The 23,970-nt window shown below is 48.9% G+C and overlaps 1 protein-coding gene across 15 annotated transcripts in view; it reads right to left on the minus strand.

The window, feature by feature from the left end:
* The window catches only part of LOC109876722 (R3H domain-containing protein 1), a 59,636-nt gene that overhangs the window by 13,284 nt on the left and 22,382 nt on the right, over positions 1 to 23,970 (minus strand). For 5 of the 15 annotated variants that reach the window (XM_031816248.1, XM_031816247.1, XM_031816245.1 and 2 more), the window contains exons 4-18: positions 21,772 to 21,816; positions 20,775 to 20,870; positions 12,896 to 12,992; positions 12,275 to 12,413; positions 12,002 to 12,142; positions 11,696 to 11,804; positions 11,268 to 11,363; positions 11,111 to 11,136; positions 10,370 to 10,423; positions 10,026 to 10,243; positions 8,355 to 8,702; positions 7,491 to 7,636; positions 7,064 to 7,171; positions 4,912 to 5,172; positions 4,568 to 4,688 (exon numbers count right to left, since the gene is read on the minus strand). In XM_031816248.1, coding sequence (XP_031672108.1) covers positions 4,568 to 4,688; positions 4,912 to 5,172; positions 7,064 to 7,171; positions 7,491 to 7,636; positions 8,355 to 8,702; positions 10,026 to 10,243; positions 10,370 to 10,423; positions 11,111 to 11,136; positions 11,268 to 11,363; positions 11,696 to 11,804; positions 12,002 to 12,142; positions 12,275 to 12,413; positions 12,896 to 12,992; positions 20,775 to 20,870; positions 21,772 to 21,816 — 2,005 coding nt within the window. Of the gene's footprint in view, positions 1 to 4,567; positions 4,689 to 4,911; positions 5,173 to 7,063; positions 7,172 to 7,490; positions 7,637 to 8,354; positions 8,703 to 10,025; positions 10,244 to 10,369; positions 10,424 to 11,110; positions 11,137 to 11,267; positions 11,364 to 11,695; positions 11,805 to 12,001; positions 12,143 to 12,274; positions 12,414 to 12,895; positions 12,993 to 20,774; positions 21,817 to 23,970 lie in introns of all 15 variants that reach the window. The other 10 variants (XM_031816250.1, XM_031816249.1, XM_031816259.1 and 7 more) reach the window with 10 other exon arrangements.

Raw genomic sequence — 23,970 nt, forward strand, 5'->3', positions numbered from 1 at the left:
TCATACCCGTGGTAAACTGTCTGATATACAACGGCTGTTAGCCAATCAGCATTCAGGGCTCGAACCACCCAGTTTATGATACCCATTACAATGTAGAAGACATCTAAAACATGGTGAAAATCATACAATATTGATTCCAAGGAAGGAAGAGCGTAGTGAGAAAAAACACAGTGAAAACAAAGACTAATACATAAGCAAATTACAAAAACAGACGACGCAAAATGTGCAACGTCAATAGGGCGGTCACCCTAGCAACGCCAATAGGGCGCTCTCCCTAGCAACGCCAAAAGGGAGGTCTCCCTAGCAACGCCAAAAGGGAGGTGTCCCTAGTAAAGTCAAAAGGGCGGTCTCCCTAGTAAAGTCAAAAGGGCGGTCTCCCTAGTAAAGTCAAAAGGGCGGTCTCCCTAGTAAAGTCAAAAGGGCGGTCTCCCTAGTAAAGTCAAAAGGGCGGTCTCCCTAGTAAAGTCAAAAGGGCGGTCTCTAGTAAAGTCAAAAGGGTGGTCTCTAGTAAAGTCAAAAGGGCGGTCTCTCTAGTAAAGTCAAAAGGGCGGTCACCCTAGCAACGCCAATAGGGCGCTCTCCCTAGCAACGCCAAAAGGGAGGTCTCCCTAGCAACGCCAAAAGGGAGGTGTCCCTAGTAAAGTCAAAAGGGCGGTCTCCCTAGTAAAGTCAAAAGGGCGGTCTCCCTAGTAAAGTCAAAAGGGCGGTCTCCCTAGTAAAGTCAAAAGGGCGGTCTCCCTAGTAAAGTCAAAAGGGCGGTCTCCCTAGTAAAGTCAAAAGGGCGGTCTCCCTAGTAAAGTCAAAAGGGCGGTCTCTAGTAAAGTCAAAAGGGTGGTCTCTAGTAAAGTCAAAAGGGCGGTCTCTCTAGTAAAGTCAAAAGGGCGGTCTCTCTAGTAAAGTCAAAAGGGCGGTCTCTCTAGTAAAGTCAAAAGGGAGGTCTCTCTAGTAAAGTCAAAAGGGCGGTCTCCCTAGTAAAGTCAAAAGGGCGGTCTCCCTAGTAAAGTCAAAAGGGCGGTCTCCCTAGTAAAGTCAAAAGGGCGGTCTCCCTAGTAAAGTCAAAAGGGAGGTCTCCCTAGTAAAGTCAAAAGGGCGGTCTGCCTATTAAAGTCAAAAGGGCGGTCTCCGTAGCAATGTCAAAAGGGCGGTCTCTCTAGTAAAGTCAAAAGGGCGGTCTCCCTAGTAAAGTCAAAAGGGCGGTCTCCCTAGTAAAGTCAAAAGGGAGGTCTCCCTAGTAAAGTCAAAAGGGCGGTCTGCCTAGTAAAGTCAAAAGGGCGGTCTCCGTAGCAATGTCAAAAGGGCGGTCTCTCTAGTAAAGTCAAAAGGGTGGCCTCTCTAGTAAAGTCAAAAGGGTGGTCTCTCTAGTAAAGTCAAAAGGGCGGTCTCCCTAGTAAAGTCAAAAGGGCGGTCTCCCTAGTAAAGTCAAAAGGGCGGTCTCCCTAGTAAAGTCAAAAGGGCGGTCTCCCTAGTAAAGTCAAAAGGGCGGTCTCCCTAGTAAAGTCAAAAGGGCGGTCTCCCTAGTAAAGTCAAAAGGGCGGTCTCCCTAGTAAAGTCAAAAGGGCGGTCTCCCTAGTAAAGTCAAAAGGGCGGTCTCCCTAGTAAAGTCAAAAGGGCGGTCTCCCTAGTAAAGTCAAAAGGGCGGTCTCCCTAGTAAAGTCAAAAGGGCGGTCTCCCTAGTAAAGTCAAAAGGGCGGTCTCCCTAGTAAAGTCAAAAGGGCGGTCTCCCTAGTAAAGTCAAAAGGGCGGTCTCCCTAGTAAAGTCAAAAGGGTGGTCTCTCTAGTAAAGTCAAACCGGTGCTGGAAATAGTAGTGCTTGTTCTATAGTGGACAGCTGAATGTCAAGGTTACAGCCTGCTGCTTCTCACAGAGAAATCCAGGGACCGCATTAGTCGTCGTCGTCCTTTTGTAAAAAAAAAAGGTGACTGGAACATTCTTTAGCCCCAATCAGGAAAAGTGGAACAAGACGAGACCAATATACAATGAATGGTTTCATATGTGAAGGAGCGGGACACTATTTTGACCGCCCTCCAGTCTCTCTCCAGACCTCTGCTCACAAACCAAGCATGAAATGACTCTCCCATTATATCCCCCACACACCATTCCACCTGAGCTCACAGAGAACGGGGTTGGATTGCCTTGGTACAGCAGGTGAAATAGGAAGTTGCTAACAGGTGCTTTATGTCTATTGTCAGTGTGCCTTTATGTTGTAATCTGCAGGACTGAACGGTTCCAAAAAGACACATTGTAATAACACAGATGACGACCCTGAAGGAACAGGAAGTCATCATCATTATGGCCGCTGGAGAAGAAGAGTTGAGGGGCTGAATAGAGACCGCTGGAGGAGAGGAGAGTGAGAGACTGAAGAGAAGTGAGGGGCTGAAAATAGAGACCGCTGGAGGAGAGGAGAGAGAGACTGAAGAGAAGTGAGGGGCTGAAAAAGAGACCGGTTCACTGTGAGAATCATAGAACTCTCAGACAGCATCCCGGCCCCGCATTCTGCCACTCCGCTTTCCAGGTCTTCATCACCAACACCTCTGTGTTCCAGTCCAGACTCCTGGTCTTCATCACCAACACCTCTGTGTTCCAGTCCAGACTCCTGGTCTTCATCACCAACACCTCTGTGTTCCAGTCCAGACTCCTGGTCTTCATCACCAACACCTCTGTGTTCCAGTCCAGACTCCTGGTCTTCATCACCAACACCTCTGTGTTCTAGTCCAGATTTTCCCATCACCAAGACCCCTGTGTTCCAGTCCAGACTCCTGGTCTTCATCACCAACACCTGTGTTCCAGTCCAGACTCCTGGTCTTCATCACCAACACCTCTGTGTTCCAGTCCAGACTCCTGGTCTTCATCACCAACACCTCTGTGTTCCAGTCCAGACTCCTGGTCTTCATCACCAACACCTCTGTGTTCCAGTCCAGACTCCTGGTCTTCATCACCAACACCTCTGTGTTCCAGTCCAGACTCCCGGTCTTCATCACCAACACCTCTGTGTTCTAGTCCAGATTTTCCCATCACCAAGACCCCTGTGTTCCAGTCCAGACTCCTGGTCTTCATCACCAACACCTGTGTTCCAGTCCAGACTCCTGGTCTTCATCACCAACACCTCTGTGTTCCAGTCCAGACTCCTGGTCTTCATCACCAACACCTCTGTGTTCCAGTCCAGACTCCTGGTCTTCATCACCAACACCTCTGTGTTCCAGTCCAGACTCCTGGTCTTCATCACCAACACCTCTGTGTTCTAGTCCAGATTTTCCCATCACCAAGACCCCTGTGTTCCAGTCCAGACTCCTGGTCTTCATCACCAACACCTCTGTGTTCCAGTCCAGACTCCTGGTCTTCATCACCAACACCTCTGTGTTCTAGTCCAGATTTTCCCATCACCAACACCTCTGTGTTCCAGTCCAGACTCCTGGTCTTCATCACCAACACCTCTGTGTTCTAGTCCAGATTTTCCCATCACCAACACCTCTGTGTTCCAGTCCAGACTCCTGGTCTTCATCACCAACACCTGTGTTCCAGTCCAGACTCCTGGTCTTCATCACCAACACCTCTGTGTTCCAGTCCAGACTCCTGGTCTTCATCACCAACACCTCTGTGTTCCAGTCCAGACTCCTGGTCTTCATCACCAACACCTCTGTGTTCCAGTCCAGACTCCTGGTCTTCATCACCAACACCTCTGTGTTCCAGTCCAGACTCCTGGTCTTCATCACCAACACCTCTGTGTTCCAGTCCAGACTCCTGGTCTTCATCACCAACACCTCTGTGTTCCAGTCCAGACTCCTGGTCTTCATCACCAACACCTCTGTGTTCTAGTCCAGATTTTCCCATCACCAAGACCCCTGTGTTCCAGTCCAGACTCCTGGTCTTCATCACCAACACCTGTGTTCCAGTCCAGACTCCTGGTCTTCATCACCAACACCTCTGTGATCCAGTCCAGACTTTCCCATCACCAACACCTCTGTGGTCCAGTGTGGCTGAGTTAAGAGTGTGGTGAGGTTGTAGGTTCAATTCCCACAAGCATCATTTATACTGTAGCCTTCAGCAAAACTGTTTAATTGCAGAAGCAACTTCCTTATGCAAGTGGTTTGTAAACAGTCATTATTTTCACTGTGTCTGGATATTCCACTGTTTATGCACTAGTAGACAGTATATAGCCTAATTTGTCCCTCTGCTCAGCCCCAAGAGATGCCTCCTAATTCCCCCGACAGACGATAGAGTAGCATTCCTCCACATTAAAGCCAGTAAATGGCCACAGTGCTGCGTTCAGCAGGAGGCAACCAGTAAAAAGGAGCTGTGGTGTGTTGGAGGCAGGAGGCTGTAGCTCACAACCAGTAAAACAGAGCTGTGTTGAGGCAGGAGGCTGTAGCTCACAACCAGTAAAACAGAGCTGTGTTGAGGCAGGAGGCTGTAGACAACCAGTAAAACAAAGCTGTGTTGAGGCAGGAGGCTGTAGATAACAATTGTGTCCCCCCCCCAGGGTGCAGAGAAACAGAATACTGCAGCTCACTGGGAGACAGCTCAGTTAATCAAGACAAACACAGAGAGAGAGAGCAGTGTGTGTGTTTACCTGGCTGCTGGGGAAGAGGCTGGTTCTGGGGGCTGGTGTAGTGCACGGGGCTGACAGGGCGATAGTGCTGGTTGCAGTGGGAGTGGGGGTCCTGGGCTGGAGCACAGTAACATGTGTGCATCTACAGGAGAGGAAGGACAATGAGCAGACAACAGTTTCTCTGGTCACCTTGGAATCTGAACACTTTTCTCAGAGCGGATCTGAGGTCAATCTAGATTGTGATCATCTCTGGATAATATCACTGATATTACTGAAGGAGACTGAGACCAACAAGTAGGTAGGAAGTAGACGATGCCATGAGATGGTGTGTTGACTGACCATGTGAGTGACTGTAACTGTTGTACCTGCTGTGGCATGTAGCCCTGCTGCTGCTGCATGACCGGCTGGCTCATAGGGTGTGCAGGGCCGGGGTAGGCCTGGGTTTGCCCCACCACAGGGGGCCCTGGAGGGGCCACCATGTAGCCAGTCTGCTGGTGCTGCAGGGGGGCCTGGAGCACCACAGGGCCCGAGGGGTACATGGCAGGGTGGGGGCCACCGTTAGTGACGTCGCTGGACGCCTGGCGCACCACACTCATGTGGCTGAACTGGGCAGCCAGCCCTTCTTGCTGTGGGGAGAGAACAATGCTGAAAACAACATGTGTACTGTCTGGACATGTCCTTTATAATGGTCCAATCCAATCAATCAACAGACAGGGCCAGAGGCAACGTGCATCAAGACCAGGGACGAAATCATTAGGGTCATATTTATTAGGGCACACCGTAGCAAAACATTTTGAAACAGAAAATGAATGTGTCTTATTGGAGCCAAGTTCTAGTCGTCTCTCCCCGTTTCAGTCAGTTTTCTACCGTTTGATGCCGAACACCACCCAGGGAACCCAAACTGGGTATTTATAGCACCAGAGTCGGCTACCTCAGTCTAGGTCATCTATGACAAGCTGTTCAGTGGCAGGAAATTGGAAGTTTAGCGTATCTACTCATGGATTATTCAACATCTGGTATTGAATTAATGATTACAAACCGTTTCAGTAAATCAGCCATAGAGGGATGTGTTGGGTGAAAGCAGGTCAGGAAAGGAGGACAACAGAACGCAGCCCGATCCAGCCTACCCGACAGAACGCGACCCGATCCAGCCTACCCGACAGAACGCGACACGATCCAGCCTACCCGACAGAACGCGGCCCGATCCAGCCTACCCGACAGAACACGGCCCGATCTAGTCTACCCAACATTTATCTAACCTTTATTTTACTAAGCAAGTCAGTTAAGAACAAACGTTCTTCGCCACGTTCAACCTCACCGGCTAACGGGGCCACGTTCAACCTCACCGGCTAACGGGGCCACGTTCAACCTCACCGGCTAACGGGGCCACGTTCAACCTCACCGGCTAACGGGGCCACGTTCAACCTCACCGGCTAACGGGGCCACGTTCAACCTCACCGGCTAACGGGGCCACGTTCAACCTCACCGGCTAACGGGGCCACGTTCAACCTCACCGGCTAACGGGGCCACGTTCAACCTCACCGGCTAACGGGGCCACGTTCAACCTCACCGGCTAACGGGGCCACGTTCAACCTCACCGGCTAACGGGGCCACGTTCAACCTCACCGGCTAACGGGGCCACGTTCAACCTCACCGGCTAACGGGGCCACGTTCAACCTCACCGGCTAACGGGGCCACGTTCAACCTCACCGGCTAACGGGGCCACGTTCAACCTCACCGGCTAACGGGGCCACGTTCAACCTCACCGGCTAACGGGGCCACGTTCAACCTCACCGGCTAACGGGGCCACGTTCAACCTCACCGGCTAACGGGGCCACGTTCAACCTCACCGGCTAACGGGGCCACGTTCAACCTCACCGGCTAACGGGGCCACGTTCAACCTCACCGGCTAACGGGGCCACGTTCAACCTCACCGGCTAACGGGGCCACGTTCAACCTCACCGGCTAACGGGGCCACGTTCAACCTCACCGGCTAACGGGGCCACGTTCAACCTAACCGGCTAACGGGGCCACGTTCAACCTAACCGGCTAACGGGGCCACGTTCAACCTAACCGGGCCACGTTCCACCTAACCGGGCCATGTTCCACCTAACCGGGTCACAGGGTCATGTTCCACCTAACCGGGTCATGTTCTACCCAACTGGGTCAAAGGGCAAACAGGGTCATGTTCAACAAGCACTCAGTTGCAAGACATTTTGCAACAGAAAACAAGGTTCTGGGTTCCCATTGGATAAACTGCTGGTTTCAAATGTCTTCTGCCAAATGAACATGATCCAGGATCCTGCTGAACACTACTTCAATCACAAAGTCTTCCCAGATAAAGATGGCTTTCCATCATACATTACATCAAAGATTCTGTATAAAAATATACACGTCTGGAATTAACACACGTAACGACCATGTCTTATAAAAGACCACCTAATTAAAGTGACAAGGTGCTGAAGAGGCAACTGGACAGAAACAGACAGGTGGGAGATAGAGAGGATTGATAGGTACCAAAGTGTATTGTTGGTTAGAGGAGAGTGGCAGGAACTGAGGAGGAGGGTAAGAGATGGTTGAGTACTGGATCGGCTGTGGAGCAGAGGGCTGGAGATGCCGAACCGGCTGAAGGAGGAGAAAAGGACAGAACAGAGGGAAAGAGAGGAGAGAGACCTCCATTAAGTTAAGAAGTCAGAGGTGATTGAATAGGAGGAACTAGAGCTGGCTGATTAATATCACAATTAATTGAACCTGATTGATATCTGGATAATTCACTCAGCCCTAGCTCGTAGATGAATGTTCTCTGGGAAATTAGGAGGCATGAATTAAAAATGATGTATTCTAATCTACTATATTAATTGAGAACAGGTAGAGTAAAGAAATGACTGCATGCAGGGAGTGAATGGGCTGAAGGGATACATGAGCTGTCGACTCATTGACTGACCTGGGAGAGGACGTGATTGGTTGGCTGGTGCGGGGCTGGGGGTGGTAGGGGAGGGGCCAAGGGCTGCTGGCTCCTCCCACCTTGCTGTGAGGTCATCGAGGGGTTGTAGACCACAGCACTGCCGTCAGGGTTCACAAAGGGTTGGCCTGCAGGTGGGGAACAACAAACTTAGATACACTGTAGACCAGGGCGGCCCAACCAGGGCGGCCCAACCAGGGCGGCCCAACCCTCTTCCTGGAGATCTACCATCCTGTGGGTTTTCAGTCCAACCCTCTTCCTGGAGATCTACCATCCTGTGGGTTTTCAGGCCAAAACCTACAGGACAGTAGATCTCCAGGAAGAGGGTTGGACTGAAAACCTACAGGACAGTAGATCTCCAGGAAAAGGGTTGGACTGAAAACCTACAGGACAATAGATCCCCATGAAGAGGGTTGGACTGAAAACCTACAGGACAGTAGATCTCCAGGAAGAGGGTTGGACAGCCCTGCAGTAGAGGCTATAGGACATTTGAGTATAATTTTGTCAATAGGAGTTATGCTATAGTAACATGTATCCTGAATAATGACTACACCATGAATATATACACAGGTTTACCAACTCCCTTAGTCCATTCAATCTGGAAAGGCTTTGATAAAAATGTGACCCAAAACAAAATATGTAGTTTGTGGAAATTTCAGGAACAGTCTTAAGAGAAGAGCAGACAGACTTATAGACTGAATAAGAAGTTTGTTTTACAAGAACTATGATCAAAACCAACCAGGAATAAAACATCACATCAAACCCAAAATAAAGACAGCACAGAGACGGGCCAATCAGCCTATATGAACTGAGGACGAGGACCAACCCTGATCAGAAGATACCAACCTGTGTGTGGGTTGACCAGTATACTGCCAGGCGGTATCCCTGTGGCTTCTGGGGGAAGCAAATAGTAACTAGTAGCATTAGCAGTGGCCTGGGTTGGCGCTGGGCCGGATGCAGGTGCCGGGCCATTCCTGCTGCCCCGATCACAGTGTACAGAAGCTCTACTACTGCTGGGGGCCGTGGCAGCGGAGGACGCAGAGGAGGAGGAGGGTGTAGGTAGCACCGTGCTGGGGCCCCCGACAGGGCCGGCTGCCTGGGTTAGAGCAGCTGGGACAGGGAGAGGCAGGTGGAGTACTTGGGGGCGAGAGATGGAACTCGTAGAAGACCCTACACTATTAGAAGACTCAGAACCTAGAGGAGGGAGGGATGAAAAGATCACTAAACGTCCTACAGAGAGGATCAAGAAAGGCGTCCTATAGGTGTAACCCTCATTGTAAATTAGAATTTGTTCTTAACTGACTTGCCTAGTTAAATAAAAAGTAAAAATAGAGACCGTGGCTTGTAACACATGCACAGCCAGCCTCTGGGCAGGGGTACAAGGACGACAGCTATTGGTCACTTCTGCAGTAACAGGGGTAGAAGCAGCATAGCCATTGGTCCATTCAAAAGTGGGACACACGGTGAGTGAATTCATTGGCTATAGGTGATATTTGTCCCTCTGTGGGCATCTTGCATGAGCCCGTATCAAGTGTAATTTTAAGTGGTCCACATCTTAAAGAGTATAACCACAAACATGTTATTAGTTTGTCAGTAATGCAACCACAGACAACTTTTCCTGGTGTAGAACGTCAAAGTTCGTCGTCTGGCACGTACGCAAACCTCTAATAGTTGATGTCAAAAGCAAAGCCATCAGGAGCTTTGAAATCTGGACAGACAAGAGAGGAAATCTGGGCTCCAGTTTGGTCTCTGGACGTATTACTGGAGAGGAGAGAAACATGTCTCTCTGTCTTGCCAACAGTAAAAGCCAATGAATTCAGAATTGTGATGGCCATCATTCTTCATGTTTTCTACACAAACTAAACAACCAGCACTTAAAGAAATTGGGGATACTGTAACAAAATTAGAAAAAATGCTAAAACCAAAAGATGCGAAATGACGCCAAAGAACCAAAAAGATGACATGCACTGCATGCAGAAGAGATGAGCCACAGGACAGAGCGAACAGGAACACAAAATGGCCTCCCAGTAGCAGCAGAGCTGATGTTGTGCTGCACAAAGTGAGCCCCGTCTTCGTAAACAACGTTAAAGAACAAACTGCGCAGTCAGTGTGGAAATGGAGTCACATGAAACCAAGAGGAAAAGCCTCCAGAACAAAGGCAGCAACAACAACAAAAAGACAAGGAACGAGGAAGAACCAAAACAGCAGAAACAAAGAAAACAGGGTCTCCATTCCCCCAGTATGCCTGTATTAAACAGGGATGGTGCACACAGACACACAGTGAAGGACCAATTCCAACTCATGTCAGTCAGAAACTAGTGTATCACATTGTCTAAGGGTGACTGACCACACTTGGGGTAAATCAGTAGTCATGGACACAGATTTTTTTTTTTCATTCTTAGGGTTCATTCTGTTATTAAAACAGGTGCTTCACTATGCTGTGGAACAAAGCAGACTGGACACCATACGTCGCACGTGCATTTGACTACCCCCCCCCACCCTCCCCCAGTTACTTGCCTGTTTTGGAGAGGCGTCCAGTGCTCTTGCTGCTGGCTGAGCTGTCTCCTCTGATGAGGACAGAGATGCTGCTGAAGCTGCTGGCCTTGGTCATGGTCGGCCTCAGGTTACGGTTGGAGCTGTCTGAATCAGTGCTGCTCCACGGCCGGGCATCACAGTTCTTGGGGTCATTCTCAGAGCTGCTCTGTCTACTGCTGGCTGACCGCCCGTCCCCTAGTCTGAGGAAACAAGGAATGGATGGATATGTGTGTGTGTGTGTGTGTGTGTGTGTGTGTGTGTGTGTGTGTGTGTGTGTGTGTGTGTGTGTGTGTGAGAGAGAGAGATCTGTGACAGAAAGGAAGTACCTGAAGAGTTGCCGCCTCTGTTGAGTGCTGATACAAGCCTCTTCATCAGGGCTCCTGCATGGGGAGATGACCATGCAACATTATCAAAGGGTATCAAATCCACGTTGGACCAACCAGACGAGCCGTCCACGTTGGACCAACCAGACGAGCCGTCCACGTTGGACCAACCAGACGAGCCGTCCACTTTGGACCAACCGTCCACGTTGGACCAACCAGACCAACCGTCCACGTTGGACCAACCAGACCAACCGTCCACGTTGGACCAACCAGACCAACCGTCCACGTTGGACCAACCAGACCAACCGTCCACGTTGGACCAACCAGACCAACCGTCCACGTTGGACCAACCAGACAAACCGTCCACGTTGGACCAACCGTCCACGTTGGACCAGCCAGACCAACCGTCCACGTTGGACCAACCAGACGAACCGTCAACGTTGGACCAACCAGACCAACCGTCCACGTTGGACCAACCAGACCAACCGTCCACGTTGGACCAACCAGACCAACCGTCCACTTTGGACCAACCAGACCAACCGTCCACTTTGGACCAACCAGACAAACCGTCCACTTTGGACCAACCAGACAAACCGTCCACTTTGGACCAACCAGACAAACCGTCCACGTTGGACCAACCAGACAAACCGTCCACGTTGGACCAACCAGACAAACCGTCCACGTTGGACCAACCAGTCAAATGTTGTAAGTGTCAAATTAGACTGATATGTGAATAATATTTACCTTCCATCTAGGTGGAAATGATCTCCCTGTAGAAAGAAATACATCTATTTGAATGTCTTACTTACATGTCATTTGCAGTCCATAAAGCCTATCCATATTTTACTTCATAATAAACACAAATGCATCATTAATCTAAATTGATTAGCCAAAATCTCACATCTGGTGCAAATATCCTGTCCCTGGCTCTCTGATAGTCTTCCTCCCTCTCCTCGATAGATTTGCTTCTCCTGTCGTCTTTCAGGCGCATTCGTATCTGCAAGCACATGCACAACTTAGCCTAGCCAGCAGCTTCCGCACAGCTTAGCCTAGCCAGCAGCTTCCGCACAGCTTAGCCTAGCCAGCAGCTTCCGCACAGCTTAGCCTAGCCAGCAGCTTCCGCACAGCTTAGCCTAGCCAGCAGCTTCCGCAAAGCAGCACCAGATTGTCACCCTCTCAAAGACATATCACTGAGGATGCATCCTAAATGGAACACTATTCCCTATATACTTTACTTCTGTTGACCAGGGCTCATAGGGCACTATATAGAGAATAGGGTGTCATTTGGGACACAAGTTGACATTTGATTGGAACACAGAAACGGCCTACCATGCCGTCTTCCCGGTCGAAGCTGGCGTTGTCTCTTTTGAGAATGTAGCGTTTTTGGAAATCATCCGTTTTGTCGTCTTTTATGTGTTCTGAGAATTTTTGATCTGGTCTGTGGAAAACAATTTACATTGCTGGAAGTTTAGAGGAGTGGGGAAAAACAAACCTACACCAAATACATACTTTCTACTTTCAAAGCAATTTGATGTATTTAAGCTTCATAGAATGTAATAAAATGTATTATTGTAGTTTAGTAATAATGTATTTAAAAATGTTTTAAAACTGACTGGTATCAACTGAAAAACATACATTCTTGTATTGCTAGTTTTGTTGATGATGACAGACTTCCCAGTGGGGTCAACATTGTGATCCATGCCAAAGTAGGCAGCCACTCGATGTAGCAGCATTCTATGGTACGAAGTCATGGGAGGGAACTTCCTCTTCTGGCTTCTAGGAGACACAAGAGCTGAATGAGCTTTACTGAAAGGCTAAAATACTACAACTATAGAATTGAATTCGAATAAAATTGCATTAACTATAAATTTATAAAAATACATTAAATGTTTTTATTAAATAACTTACTCATTATTACTGATAAAATCCAGAATGTCCTGCTCCAACTTCAACAGCATCATTCTGTCTCTGGGGTTGTTCTTTAGAGTGTTGACCAGGAACTCATGCAGGTCTATTCCAGTAGAGTCTGTGTAGTCCTGGCTGGAATCTAGACACAAGAGGACCAGGTATTGTGTGAGATTGACGAGGGGAAAAAACAATTTAATTCATTTTAGAATAAGGTTGTAACAAAAGTGGGAAAAAGTCCAAGGGGTCTGAATACTTTCCGAATGCACGAACTGGGCTTACGTTTACACTGGTCATATATAATATATTCATATTCAACGGGTGTTGTGCATTAGTAAATAAATGGGTTATTGTGCGCTCTGGCACACTCCGACGTGAGTGCTCTGAACCCGGGAGTAGACAGCCAGAGTGAATTTACGAACACACCCAATGTCTCCTAGGATTCTATATTAGAATTCTCAGAGAGCTCAATGTTCCGGAATCAGTTCATTAGTTCTCTAGACTAAAACTCACGTCTCCAAGGTCCTGTATTGTAACACACAACCGTGTCTGTCTGAAGGCAGCGATGGCCATTATATTTTCAACACAAAGATAATCAACCTCTCCGCCAACTCTCTCACACACCTCTTGACAGCATTTTCCTGGACATCTTCTCTGGTTTCTCCACCTTCTCTTTCTCCTCCTTGGCAGACAGCTCCTCCTTATCAAAGGACTGGGATATCTGGATGAGAATTTGAAGGGTAAAAAATAAAAGCTTCAGTGGTAGCTACTAGCAATATCCCCATGATTAATCTGTATCCTAAATGGCAGCCTATTCCCTATGAGCCCTGGTCAAAAGTAGTGCACTACATACAGTGAGGGGTAAAAAGTGTTTGATCTCCTGCTGATTTTGTACGTTTGCCCACTGACAAAGAAATGATCAGTCTATCATATAATTTTAATGGTAGGTTTATTTGAACAGTGAGAGACAGAATAACAACAAACAATCCAGAAAACGCATGTCAAAAATGTTATAAATTGATTTGCATTTTAATGAGGGAAATAAGTATTTGACCCCCTGTGCAAAACATGACTTAGTACTTGGTGGCAAAACCCTTGTTGGAGGTCAGACGTTTCTTGTAGTTGGCCACCAGGTTTGCACACATCTCAGGAGGGATTTTGTCCCACTCCTCTTTGCAGATCTTCTCCAAGTCATTAAGGTTTCGAGGCTGACGTTTGGCAACTCGAACCTTCAGCTCCCTCCACAGATTTTCTATGGGATTAGGGTCTGGAGACTGGCTAGGCCACTCCAGGACATTAATGTGCGTCTTCTTGAGCCACTCCTTTGTTGCCTTGGCTGTGTGTTTTGGGTCATTGTCATGCTGGAATACCCATCCACGACCCATTTTCAATGCCCTGGCTGAGGGAAGGAGGTTCTCACCCAAGATTTGACGGTACATGGCCCCGTCCATCGTCCCTTTGATGCGGTGAAGTTGTCCTGTCCCCTTAGCAGAAAAACACCCCCAAAGCATAATGTTTCCACCTCCATGTTTGACGGTGGGGATGGTGTTCTTAGGGTCATAGGCAGCATCCGTCCTCCTCCAAACACAGCGAGTTGAGTTGATGGCAAAGAGCTCCATTTTAGTCTCATCTGACCATAACACTTTCACCCAGTTGTCCTCTGAATCATTCAGATGTTCATTGGCAAACTTCAGATGGGCCTGTATATGTGCTTCTTGAGTAGGGGGACCTTACGGGCGCTGCAGGATTTCAGTCCTTCATGGCGTAGTGTGTTACCAATTGTTTTCTTGGTGACTATGGTTCCAGCTACCTTGAGATCATTGACAAGATCCTCCCGTGTTGTTCTGGGCTGATTCCTCATCGTTCTCATGATCATTGCAACTCCACGAGGTGAGATCTTGCATGGAGCCCCAGGCAGAGGGAGATTGACAGTTCTTTTGTGTTTCTTCCATTTGCAAATAATCGCACCAACTGTTGTCACCTTCTCACCAAGCTGCTTGGCGATGGTCTTTTGGCCCATTCCAGCCTTGTGTAGGTCTACAATCTTGTCCCTGACATCCTTGTAGAGCTCTTTGGTCTTGGCCATGGTGGAGAGTTTGGAATCTGATTGATTGATTGCTTCTGTGGACAGGTGTCTTTTATACAGGTAACAAACTAAGATCAGGAGCACTCCCTTTAAGAGTGTGCTCCTAATCTCAGCTCTTTACCTGTATAAAAGACACCTGGGAGCCAGAAATCTTTCTGATTGAGAGGGGGTCAAATACTTATTTCCCTCATTAAAATGCAAATCAATTTGTAACATTTTTGACGTGCGTTTTCCTGGATTTTTGTTGTTGTTATTCTGTCTCTCACTGTTCAAATAAACCTACCATTAAAATTATAGACTGATCATTTCTTTGTCAGTGGAAAACATACAAAACCAGCAGGGGATCAAATACTTTCCCCCCCTCGCTGTAGGGAATAGGGTGCCATATGAGAAGTACACTACAATTAAATTAAAATAGACTGAATTAATTAGCATGTCACATTAAGAATTAGCATCTAATTGTCCTCACAATCGCAAACTTGGTTGGAAGTTAATGAAAACATATTTAAGGGTTTTACATGTTTAGCTTGTGAAAACAAGTACATGCCGACCGACCTCATTAAAAAAAAAACATCTTATTTACTACGAGAGCACCGTTTTCATTTCAAATAACAGCTCAGCTAAAACCCTGTGCTGCACAGAGTGTTAAACCCTCCTCCTCTACGTACGATAAACACCTCGTCAATTACATCACAACGATTAACATTGTTTTATTTCATCTTTAAACTTCCGAAAATCATACGTCATTTTGACATTACAATGATGTGACTAAACAAACACTAACAGTACATGGACCTACAGAGGAGTGAATACTGATTGTCAAATATAGATCTGCTTTATGTTGGGGGAAGAGAACACATCCAATAGAAAGCCTGTCACACCTTCACATCCATCCAATAGAAAGCCTGTCTCACCTTCACATCCATCCAATAGAAAGCCTGTCTCACCTTCCACACCTTCACATCCATCCAATAGAAAGCCTGTCTCACCTTCCACACCTTAACATCCATCCAATAGAAAGCCTGTCTCACCTTCCACACCTTAACATCAATCATTTCCTTTATTGTACCACATGAAAGAACTCCCTTTGGAAGACTAGCATATAAATACAATAACTAGAATGGGGGGGGCCATTTGACACTCGCTTTAATTATATGTTATAATGGTGGCAGGTAGCCAAGTGGTTAAGAGCGGTGGGCCAGTAAAGGTTGCCGGTTCAAATCCCCGAGCTGACTAGGTGAAAAAAAATTGGTTCATGTGTCCTTGCCCTAACCCCCTAATTGTGCATGTAAGTCGCTCTGGATAAGAGTCTGCTAAACTACTAAAATATGAATTGTTAAATGTCTAAGGCTTAGCGAGCATGGAGAATATAACCATTTGACAGTACTGACTTGAATGAGAAATGTACATTCCTATCATTCCAGTTGTGTGTGTTTCAAGGCCTTCTCAGCATCCCAGCCATGACCTTGGCTTAACCCCACTACTCATCTTAATCTCTGCTGCGCTTCATTCCCTGCTCTGATTCACTATTCAACACTAGTACAAAAGGCAGAGAGGAGCTAAAAGCTGAACAGCACACTGAAACTCAGCCTGCGACCTAAATTATACCCTATTCCCTATATAGGGCATTACTTTTGACCAGGGCCCATAGGGGATAGGGTGCCATTTGGAACACAGATTCAGAGGGCTGGCTGCAAGAAGCTTAAATTAAATACCACTTCAGGATAGAGGCAACTAGGGAAAGAAGTTAGGAGCCAGTGGTTTCTGGAAGGTAGATGTAATGTTTACATTAGTGATATAATGGTAGCCTAGCGGTTAGAGCGTTGGCCCAGTAACCAAAAGGTTGGTAGATCAAATCCCCCAGCTGACAAGGTACAAATCTGTCCTGCCCCTGAACAAGGCAGTTAACCCACTGTTCCTAGGCCGTCATTGAAAATAAGAATTTGTTCTCAACTGACTTGCCCAGTTAAATAAAAGGTAAGAAAAAGAAGACATCCTCTGCCTCTCAGGGAGGCTTTGCTGTAGTTATTCAGCACAACTGGTTAACAAAATAACTAATATTACTACAGAAAAGCAACAAAGAAAGAGATGTGAGGAAGGGAGCGGAAGTAGAGAGAGGGCGAATGAGAGAGCGGAAGTAGAGAGAGGGCGAATGAGAGGGAGGAAGTAGAGAGAGGGCAAATGAGAGCGGAAGTGGAGAGAGGGCGAATGAGAGGGCGTAAGTAGAGAGAGGGCGAATGAGAGAGCGGAAGTAGAGAGAGGGCGAATGAGAGAGCGGAAGTGGAGAGAGGGCGAATGAGAGAGCGGAAGTGGAGAGAGGGCGAATGAGAGAGCGGAAGTGGAGAGAGGGCGAATGAGAGAGCGGAAGTGGAGAGAGGGCGAATGAGAGAGCGGAAGTGGAGAGAGGGCGAATGAGAGAGCGGAAGTGGAGAGAGGGCGAATGAGAGAGCGGAAGTAGAGAGAGGGCGAATGAGAGAGCGGAAGTAGAGAGAGGGCGAATGAGAGAGCGGAAGTAGAGAGAGGGCGAATGAGAGAGCGGAAGTAGAGAGAGGGCGAATGAGAGAGCGGAAGTAGAGAGAGGGCGAATGAGAGAGCGGAAGTAGAGAGAGGGCGAATGAGAGAGCGGAAGTAGAGAGAGGGCGAATGAGAGAGCGGAAGTAGAGAGAGGGCGAATGAGAGAGCGGAAGTAGAGAGAGGGCGAATGAGAGAGCGGAAGTAGAGAGAGGGCGAATGAGAGAGCGGAAGTGGAGAGAGGGCGAATGAGAGAGCGGAAGTAGAGAGAGGGCGAATGAGAGAGCGGAAGTGGAGAGAGCGGAAGTAGAGAGAGGGCGAATGAGAGAGCGGAAGTGGAGAGAGGGCGAATGAGAGAGCGGAAGTAGAGAGAGGGCGAATGAGAGGGAGGAAGTAGAGAGAGGGCGAATGAGAGAGCGGAAGTGGAGAGAGCAGAAGTAGAGAGAGGGCGAATGAGAGAGCAGAAGTGGAGAGAGGGCGAATGAGAGAGCGGAAGTAGAGAGAGGGCGAATGAGAGAGCGGAAGTAGAGAGAGGGCGAATGAGAGAGCGGAAGTAGAGAGAGGGCGAATGAGAGAGCGGAAGTGGAGAGAGGGCGAATGAGAGAGCGGAAGTGGAGAGAGGGCGAATGAGAGAACGTAAGTGGAGAGAGGGCGAATGAGAGAGCGGAAGTAAAGAGAGGGCGAATGAGAGAGCGGAAGTAAAGAGAGGGCGAATGAGAGAGCGTAAGTGGAGAGAGGGCGAATGAGAGGGCGTAAGTAGAGAGAGGGCGAATGAGAGGGCGTAAGTGGAGAGAGGGCGAATGAGAGAGAGTAAGTGGAGAGAGGGCGAATGAGAGAGCGGAAGTGGAGAGAGGGCGAATGAGAGAACGTAAGTGGAGAGAGGGCGAATGAGAGAACGTAAGTGGAGAGAGGGCGAATGAGAGAACGTAAGTGGAGAGAGGGCGAATGAGAGAGCGGAAGTGGAGAGAGGGCGAATGAGAGAGCGGAAGTAGAGAGAGGGCGAATGAGAGAGCGGAAGTAGAGAGAGGGCGAATGAGAGAGCGTAAGTGGAGAGAGGGCGAATGAGAGAGCGTAAGTGGAGAGAGGGCGAATGAGAGGGCGTAAGTAGAGAGAGGGCGAATGAGAGAGCGTAAGTGGAGAGAGGGCGAATGAGAGAGCGTAAGTGGAGAGAGGGCGAATGAGAGAGCGTAAGTGGAGAGAGGGCGAATGAGAGGGCGTAAGTAGAGAGAGGGCGAATGAGAGAGCGGAAGTAGAGAGAGGGCGAATGAGAGAGCGGAAGTAGAGAGAGGGCGAATGAGAGAGCGGAAGTAGAGAGAGGGCGGAAGTAGAGAGAGGGCGAATGAGAGGGCGGAAGTAGAGAGAGGGCGAATGAGAGGGCGGAAGTAGAGAGAGGGCGAATGAGAGGGCGGAAGTAGAGAGAGGGCGAATGAGAGGGCGGAAGTAGAGAGAGGGCGAATGAGAGAGCGGAAGTAGAGAGAGGGCGAATGAGAGAGCGGAAGTAGAGAGAGGGCGAATGAGAGAGCGGAAGTAGAGAGAGGGCGAATGAGAGAGCGGAAGTAGAGAGAGGGCGAATGAGAGAGCGGAAGTAGAGAGAGGGCGAATGAGAGAGCGGAAGTAGAGAGGGCGAATGAGAGAGCGGAAGTAGAGAGAGGGCGAATGAGAGAGCGGAAGTAGAGAGAGGGCGAATGAGAGAGCGGAAGTAGAGAGGGCGAATGAGAGAGCGGAAGTAGAGAGAGGGCGAATGAGGGAGCGGAAGTAGAGAGAGGGCGAATGAGAGGGCGTAAGTAGAGAGGGCGAATGAGAGAGCGTAAGTGGAGAGAGGGCGAATGAGAGAGCGTAAGTGGAGAGAGGGCGAATGAGAGAGCGTAAGTAGAGAGAGGGCGAATGAGAGAGCGGAAGTAGAGAGAGGGCGAATGAGAGAGCGGAAGTAGAGAGAGGGCGGAAGTAGAGAGAGGGCGAATGAGAGAGCGGAAGTAGAGAGAGGGCGAATGAGAGAGCGGAAGTAGAGAGAGGGCGAATGAGAGAGCGGAAGTAGAGAGAGGGCGAATGAGAGAGCGTAAGTGGAGAGAGGGCGAATGAGAGAGCGTAAGTGGAGAGAGGGCGAATGAGAGAGCGTAAGTGGAGAGAGGGCGAATGAGAGAGCGTAAGTGGAGAGAGGGCGAATGAGAGAGCGGAAGTAGAGAGAGGGCGAATGAGAGAGCGGAAGTAGAGAGAGGGCGAATGAGAGAGCGGAAGTAGAGAGAGGGCGAATGAGAGAGCGGAAGTGGAGAGAGGGCGAATGAGAGAGCGGAAGTGGAGAGAGGGCGAATGAGAGAACGTAAGTGGAGAGAGGGCGAATGAGAGAACGTAAGCGGAGAGAGGGCGAATGAGAGGGCGAATGAGAGAGCGTAAGTAGAGAGGGCGAATGAGAGAGCGTAAGTAGAGAGAGGGCGAATGAGAGAGCATAAGACAGAAAGAGGAGAAAGAGAGGGAGGAAGAAGAGAAAGATAGATAAGAGTGAAAGAGGACTGAATAGAACTCGGAGAAGGAGGGGGTTAAATCTCACTAGTTCAAGGAAGTCTATCCATTTAAACACCCAGTCAGGGTTTCCTAGTAACCGGTTTCACAACAAGGACAATGCATCTTTACAGAGAAGTAGAATCATTTCGTTTTCTCGTCTACACCAAGGAAACATTTCCACTCAAGGAGAAATAATTGGCATAAAAAATTGCAACTTAACATAGAAAGACAACCCCCCCCCCCCCCAAAAAAACCTGTATCACTTCAAACACCATTAGCCAAGGACATGTTTGAGTGGCGCTGCCAGACAAAGGAATGGGTTGGAGGAACTAACATCATAGTGACAACCTTACTATTCAATTATATCAATCCACAGGACTCCATGTTCTGACACGCGAAAATACAATCTTCTCTAAAATGGATGTGAGTAATACAGGACGCACACACACACACACACACACACCGCAGGTACACACACACACACTCCGCAGGTACACACACACACACACCGCAGGTACACACACACACACACAAAACGGCTGGTGGTGGAGAACACCCTCGTGGGTTTGATGAAGTTAGTGCTGACTGGATGAAATGCAAGGCCCTCTAGCTTCTGGCTCGTGTGTGTGTCCGGTGAGAAGGCAGAGTGACGTTTGTGAAATGAGCCACAGCTAATGTGGTAGAAGGAGTCGTCTGGGGGTTTACTCAGAGGTGTGTGTGTGTGTGTGTGTGTCTAAAGGTTTACCCAGAGAGGTGTGTGTGTGTGTGTGTGTGTGTGTGTGTGTGTGTGTGTGTGTGTGTGTGTGTGTGTGTCTAAAGGTTTACCCAGAGAGGTGTGTGTGTGTGTGTGTGTGTGTGTGTGTGTGTCTAAAGGTTTACCCAGAGAGGTGTGTGTGTGTGTGTGTCTAAAGGTTTACCCAGAGAGGTGTGTGTGTGTCTAAAGGTTTACCCAGAGAGGTGTGTGTGTGTCTAAAGGTTTACCCAGAGAGGTGTGTGTGTGTCTAAAGGTTTACCCAGAGAGGTGTGTGTGTGACTAAAGGTTTACCCAGAGAGGTGTGTGTGTGACTAAAGGTTTACCCAGAGAGGTGTGTGTGTGACTAAAGGTTTACCCAGAGAGGTGTGTGTGTGTGTGTGTGTGTGTCTAAAGGTTTACCCAGAGAGGTGTGTGTGTGACTAAAGGTTTACCCAGAGAGGTGTGTGTGTGACTAAAGGTTTACCCAGAGAGGTGTGTGTGTGTGTGTGTGTCTAAAGGTTTACCCAGAGAGGTGTGTGTGTGTGTGTGTGTCTAAAGGTTTACCCAGAGAGGTGTGTGTGTGTGTGTGTGTCTAAAGGTTTACCCAGAGAGGTGTGTGTGTGTGTGTGTCTAAAGGTTTACCCAGAGAGGTGTGTGTGTGACTAAAGGTTTACCTGAGGATCTGGAGTCAGCTGGTGTGCAGTTAGAAAGGGAGGAGAGGACTCTTCACAGACAGCCAGGCTCCGTACTAACTTTACCTTGGCCCTGGACTGAGGGAGAGTACAGTATATTGACAACGGTTAAAAATATATTCCTTTAGATAACGTGCGTTGATCATTTCAAAACGCGAACCGACCAAATAAAAATACAAACCAAGACGTAAAGGCCAGCAAGCACCAATCACGACCAACAGAATATGTTCAGACCTCAAAATGACTTGGGTGAATCCAATCCAAGCATGTAACTAACGTGATGGTTAGCAAACACGTAAATAAGTCAGTTTAAACATCTGAACATCATGCAAATGGAGATAAATAATACTAACGCGCCACCACAAGTCTAGATGTTTTTAAAGGGATGACTTAAATCACGTGTCAGACTCATTCCACTGGATGTTTTTAAAGGGATGACTTAAATCACATGTCAGACTCATTCAACGGGATGTTTTTAAAGGGATGACTTTAATCACATGTCAGACTCATTCCACGGGATGTTTTTAAAGGGATGACTTAAATCACATGTCAGACTCATTCCACTGGATGTTTTTAAAGGGATGACTTTAATCACGTGTCAGACTCATTCCACTGGATGTTTTTAAAGGGATGACTTTAATCACGTGTCAGACTCATTCCACGGAGGGCAGAGTGTCTGCAGGTCCCTGGTACTCCATTGATAAATGAAGGTTACTAATTAGTAAAGAGCTGCACTCACCTGGTTGTCTCGGTCTTAACTGAAATGACAAACCCCAAACCCTCGGACACTAGGGCCTCCACAGAATGAGTATGAACCCCCCTGTTCACTACATCACAAGAACCAAGTCAACAGCAGGCAAATATATAATAAGACATGCGGGATAAATCCGTCTTCTCAGCAGAAACACCGGAGATAAAATGATTATGTGGTAGTTGCCAGGCAGACATGCCAGGCATCATGCTAATCCACCGACTGTACCTTAGAGCCCCTCACCGACTGGCCAGCTGATACAGGAGACTGCTGCTGTCCCAAACGGACCACAAAAAGGAGGAGTTTAGCTAACAAGACTACAAGGTTAATGAATATTGTGGTCCAGAACAACAGGAAGGCTGAATACATACGTCACACATGTTGGATGTCAACGTGCATCCCACTAAAGAGCTCAGCCAATCAATATAGGCAGAGTCTGACTACTATGTACATTAAAATGTATTTTCTCTCAGCTCATGTTCACATCCCTCTCCCCCTCAGACCCCATTTCCACACCCCTCTCCCCCTCAGACCCCATTTCCACACCCCTCTCCCCCTCAGACCCCATTTTCACATCCCTCTCAGACCCATTTTCACATCCCTCTCCCCCTCAGACCCATTTTCACACCCCTCTCCCCCTCAGACCCATTTCCACACCCCTCTCCCCCTCAGACCCCATTTCCACACCCCTCTCAGACCCATTTTCACATCTCTCCCCCTCTGACCCATTTTCACATCTCTCCCCCTCTGACCCAGTTTCACATCTCTCCCCCTCAGACCCAGTTTCACATCTCTCCCCCTCAGACCCAGTTTCACATCTCTCCCCCTCAGACCCAGTTTCACATCTCTCCCCCTCAGACCCAGTTTCACATCTCTCCCCCTCAGACCCAGTTTCACATCTCTCCCCCTCAGACCCAGTTTCACATCTCTCCCCCTCAGACCCAGTTTCACATCTCTCCCCCTCAGACCCAGTTTCACATCTCTCCCCCTCAGACCCAGTTTCACATCTCTCCCCCTCAGACCCAGTTTCACATCTCTCCCCCTCAGACCCAGTTTCACATCTCTCCCCCTCAGACCCAGTTTCACATCTCTCCCCCTCAGACCCAGTTTCACATCTCTCCCCCTCAGACCCAGTTTCACATCTCTCCCCCTCAGACCCAGTTTCACATCTCTCCCCCTCAGACCCAGTTTCACATCTCTCCCCCTCAGACCCAGTTTCACATCTCTCCCCCTCAGACCCAGTTTCACATCTCTCCCCCTCAGACCCAGTTTCACATCTCTCCCCCTCAGACCCAGTTTCACATCTCTCCCCCTCAGACCCAGTTTCACATCTCTCCCCCTCAGGCCAGGCCCAGGTTTCACATCTCTCCCCCTCAGGCCCAGTTTCACATCTCTCCCCCTCAGGCCCAGTTTCACATCTCTCCCCCTCAGGCCCAGTTTCACATCTCTCCCCCTCAGGCCCAGTTTCACATCTCTCCCCCTCAGGCCCAGTTTCACATCTCTCCCCCTCAGACCCAGTTTCACATCTCTCCCCCTCAGACCCAGTTTCACATCTCTCCCCCTCAGACCCAGTTTCACATCTCTCCCCCTCAGACCCAGTTTCACATCTCTCCCCCTCAGACCCAGTTTCACATCTCTCCCCCTCAGACCCAGTTTCACATCTCTCCCCCTCAGACCCAGTTTCACATCTCTCCCCCTCAGACCCAGTTTCACATCTCTCCCCCTCAGACCCAGTTTCACATCTCTCCCCCTCAGACCCAGTTTCACATCTCTCCCCCTCAGACCCAGTTTCACATCTCTCCCCCTCAGACCCAGTTTCACATCTCTCCCCCTCAGACCCAGTTTCACATCTCTCCCCCTCAGACCCAGTTTCACATCTCTCCCCCTCAGACCCAGTTTCACATCTCTCCCCCTCAGACCCAGTTTCACATCTCTCCCCCTCAGACCCAGTTTCACATCTCTCCCCCTCAGACCCAGTTTCACATCTCTCCCCCTCAGACCCAGTTTCACATCTCTCCCCCTCAGACCCAGTTTCACATCTCTCCCCCTCAGACCCAGTTTCACATCTCTCCCCCTCAGACCCAGTTTCACATCTCTCCCCCTCAGACCCAGTTTCACATCTCTCCCCCTCAGACCCAGTTTCACATCTCTCCCCCTCAGACCCAGTTTCACATCTCTCCCCCTCAGACCCAGTTTCACATCTCTCCCCCTCAGACCCAGTTTCACATCTCTCCCCCTCAGACCCAGTTTCACATCTCTCCCCCTCAGACCCAGTTTCACATCTCTCCCCCTCAGACCCAGTTTCACATCTCTCCCCTCAGACCCAGTTTCACATCTCTCCCTCAGACCCAGTTTCACATCTCTCTCTCAGACCCAGTTTCACATCTCTCTCTCTCAGACCCAGTTTCACATCTCTCTCTCTCAGAC

Source organism: Oncorhynchus kisutch, unplaced genomic scaffold (assembly GCF_002021735.2).
Source record: "Oncorhynchus kisutch isolate 150728-3 unplaced genomic scaffold, Okis_V2 scaffold768, whole genome shotgun sequence".
Lineage (NCBI taxonomy): Eukaryota > Metazoa > Chordata > Actinopteri > Salmoniformes > Salmonidae > Oncorhynchus > Oncorhynchus kisutch.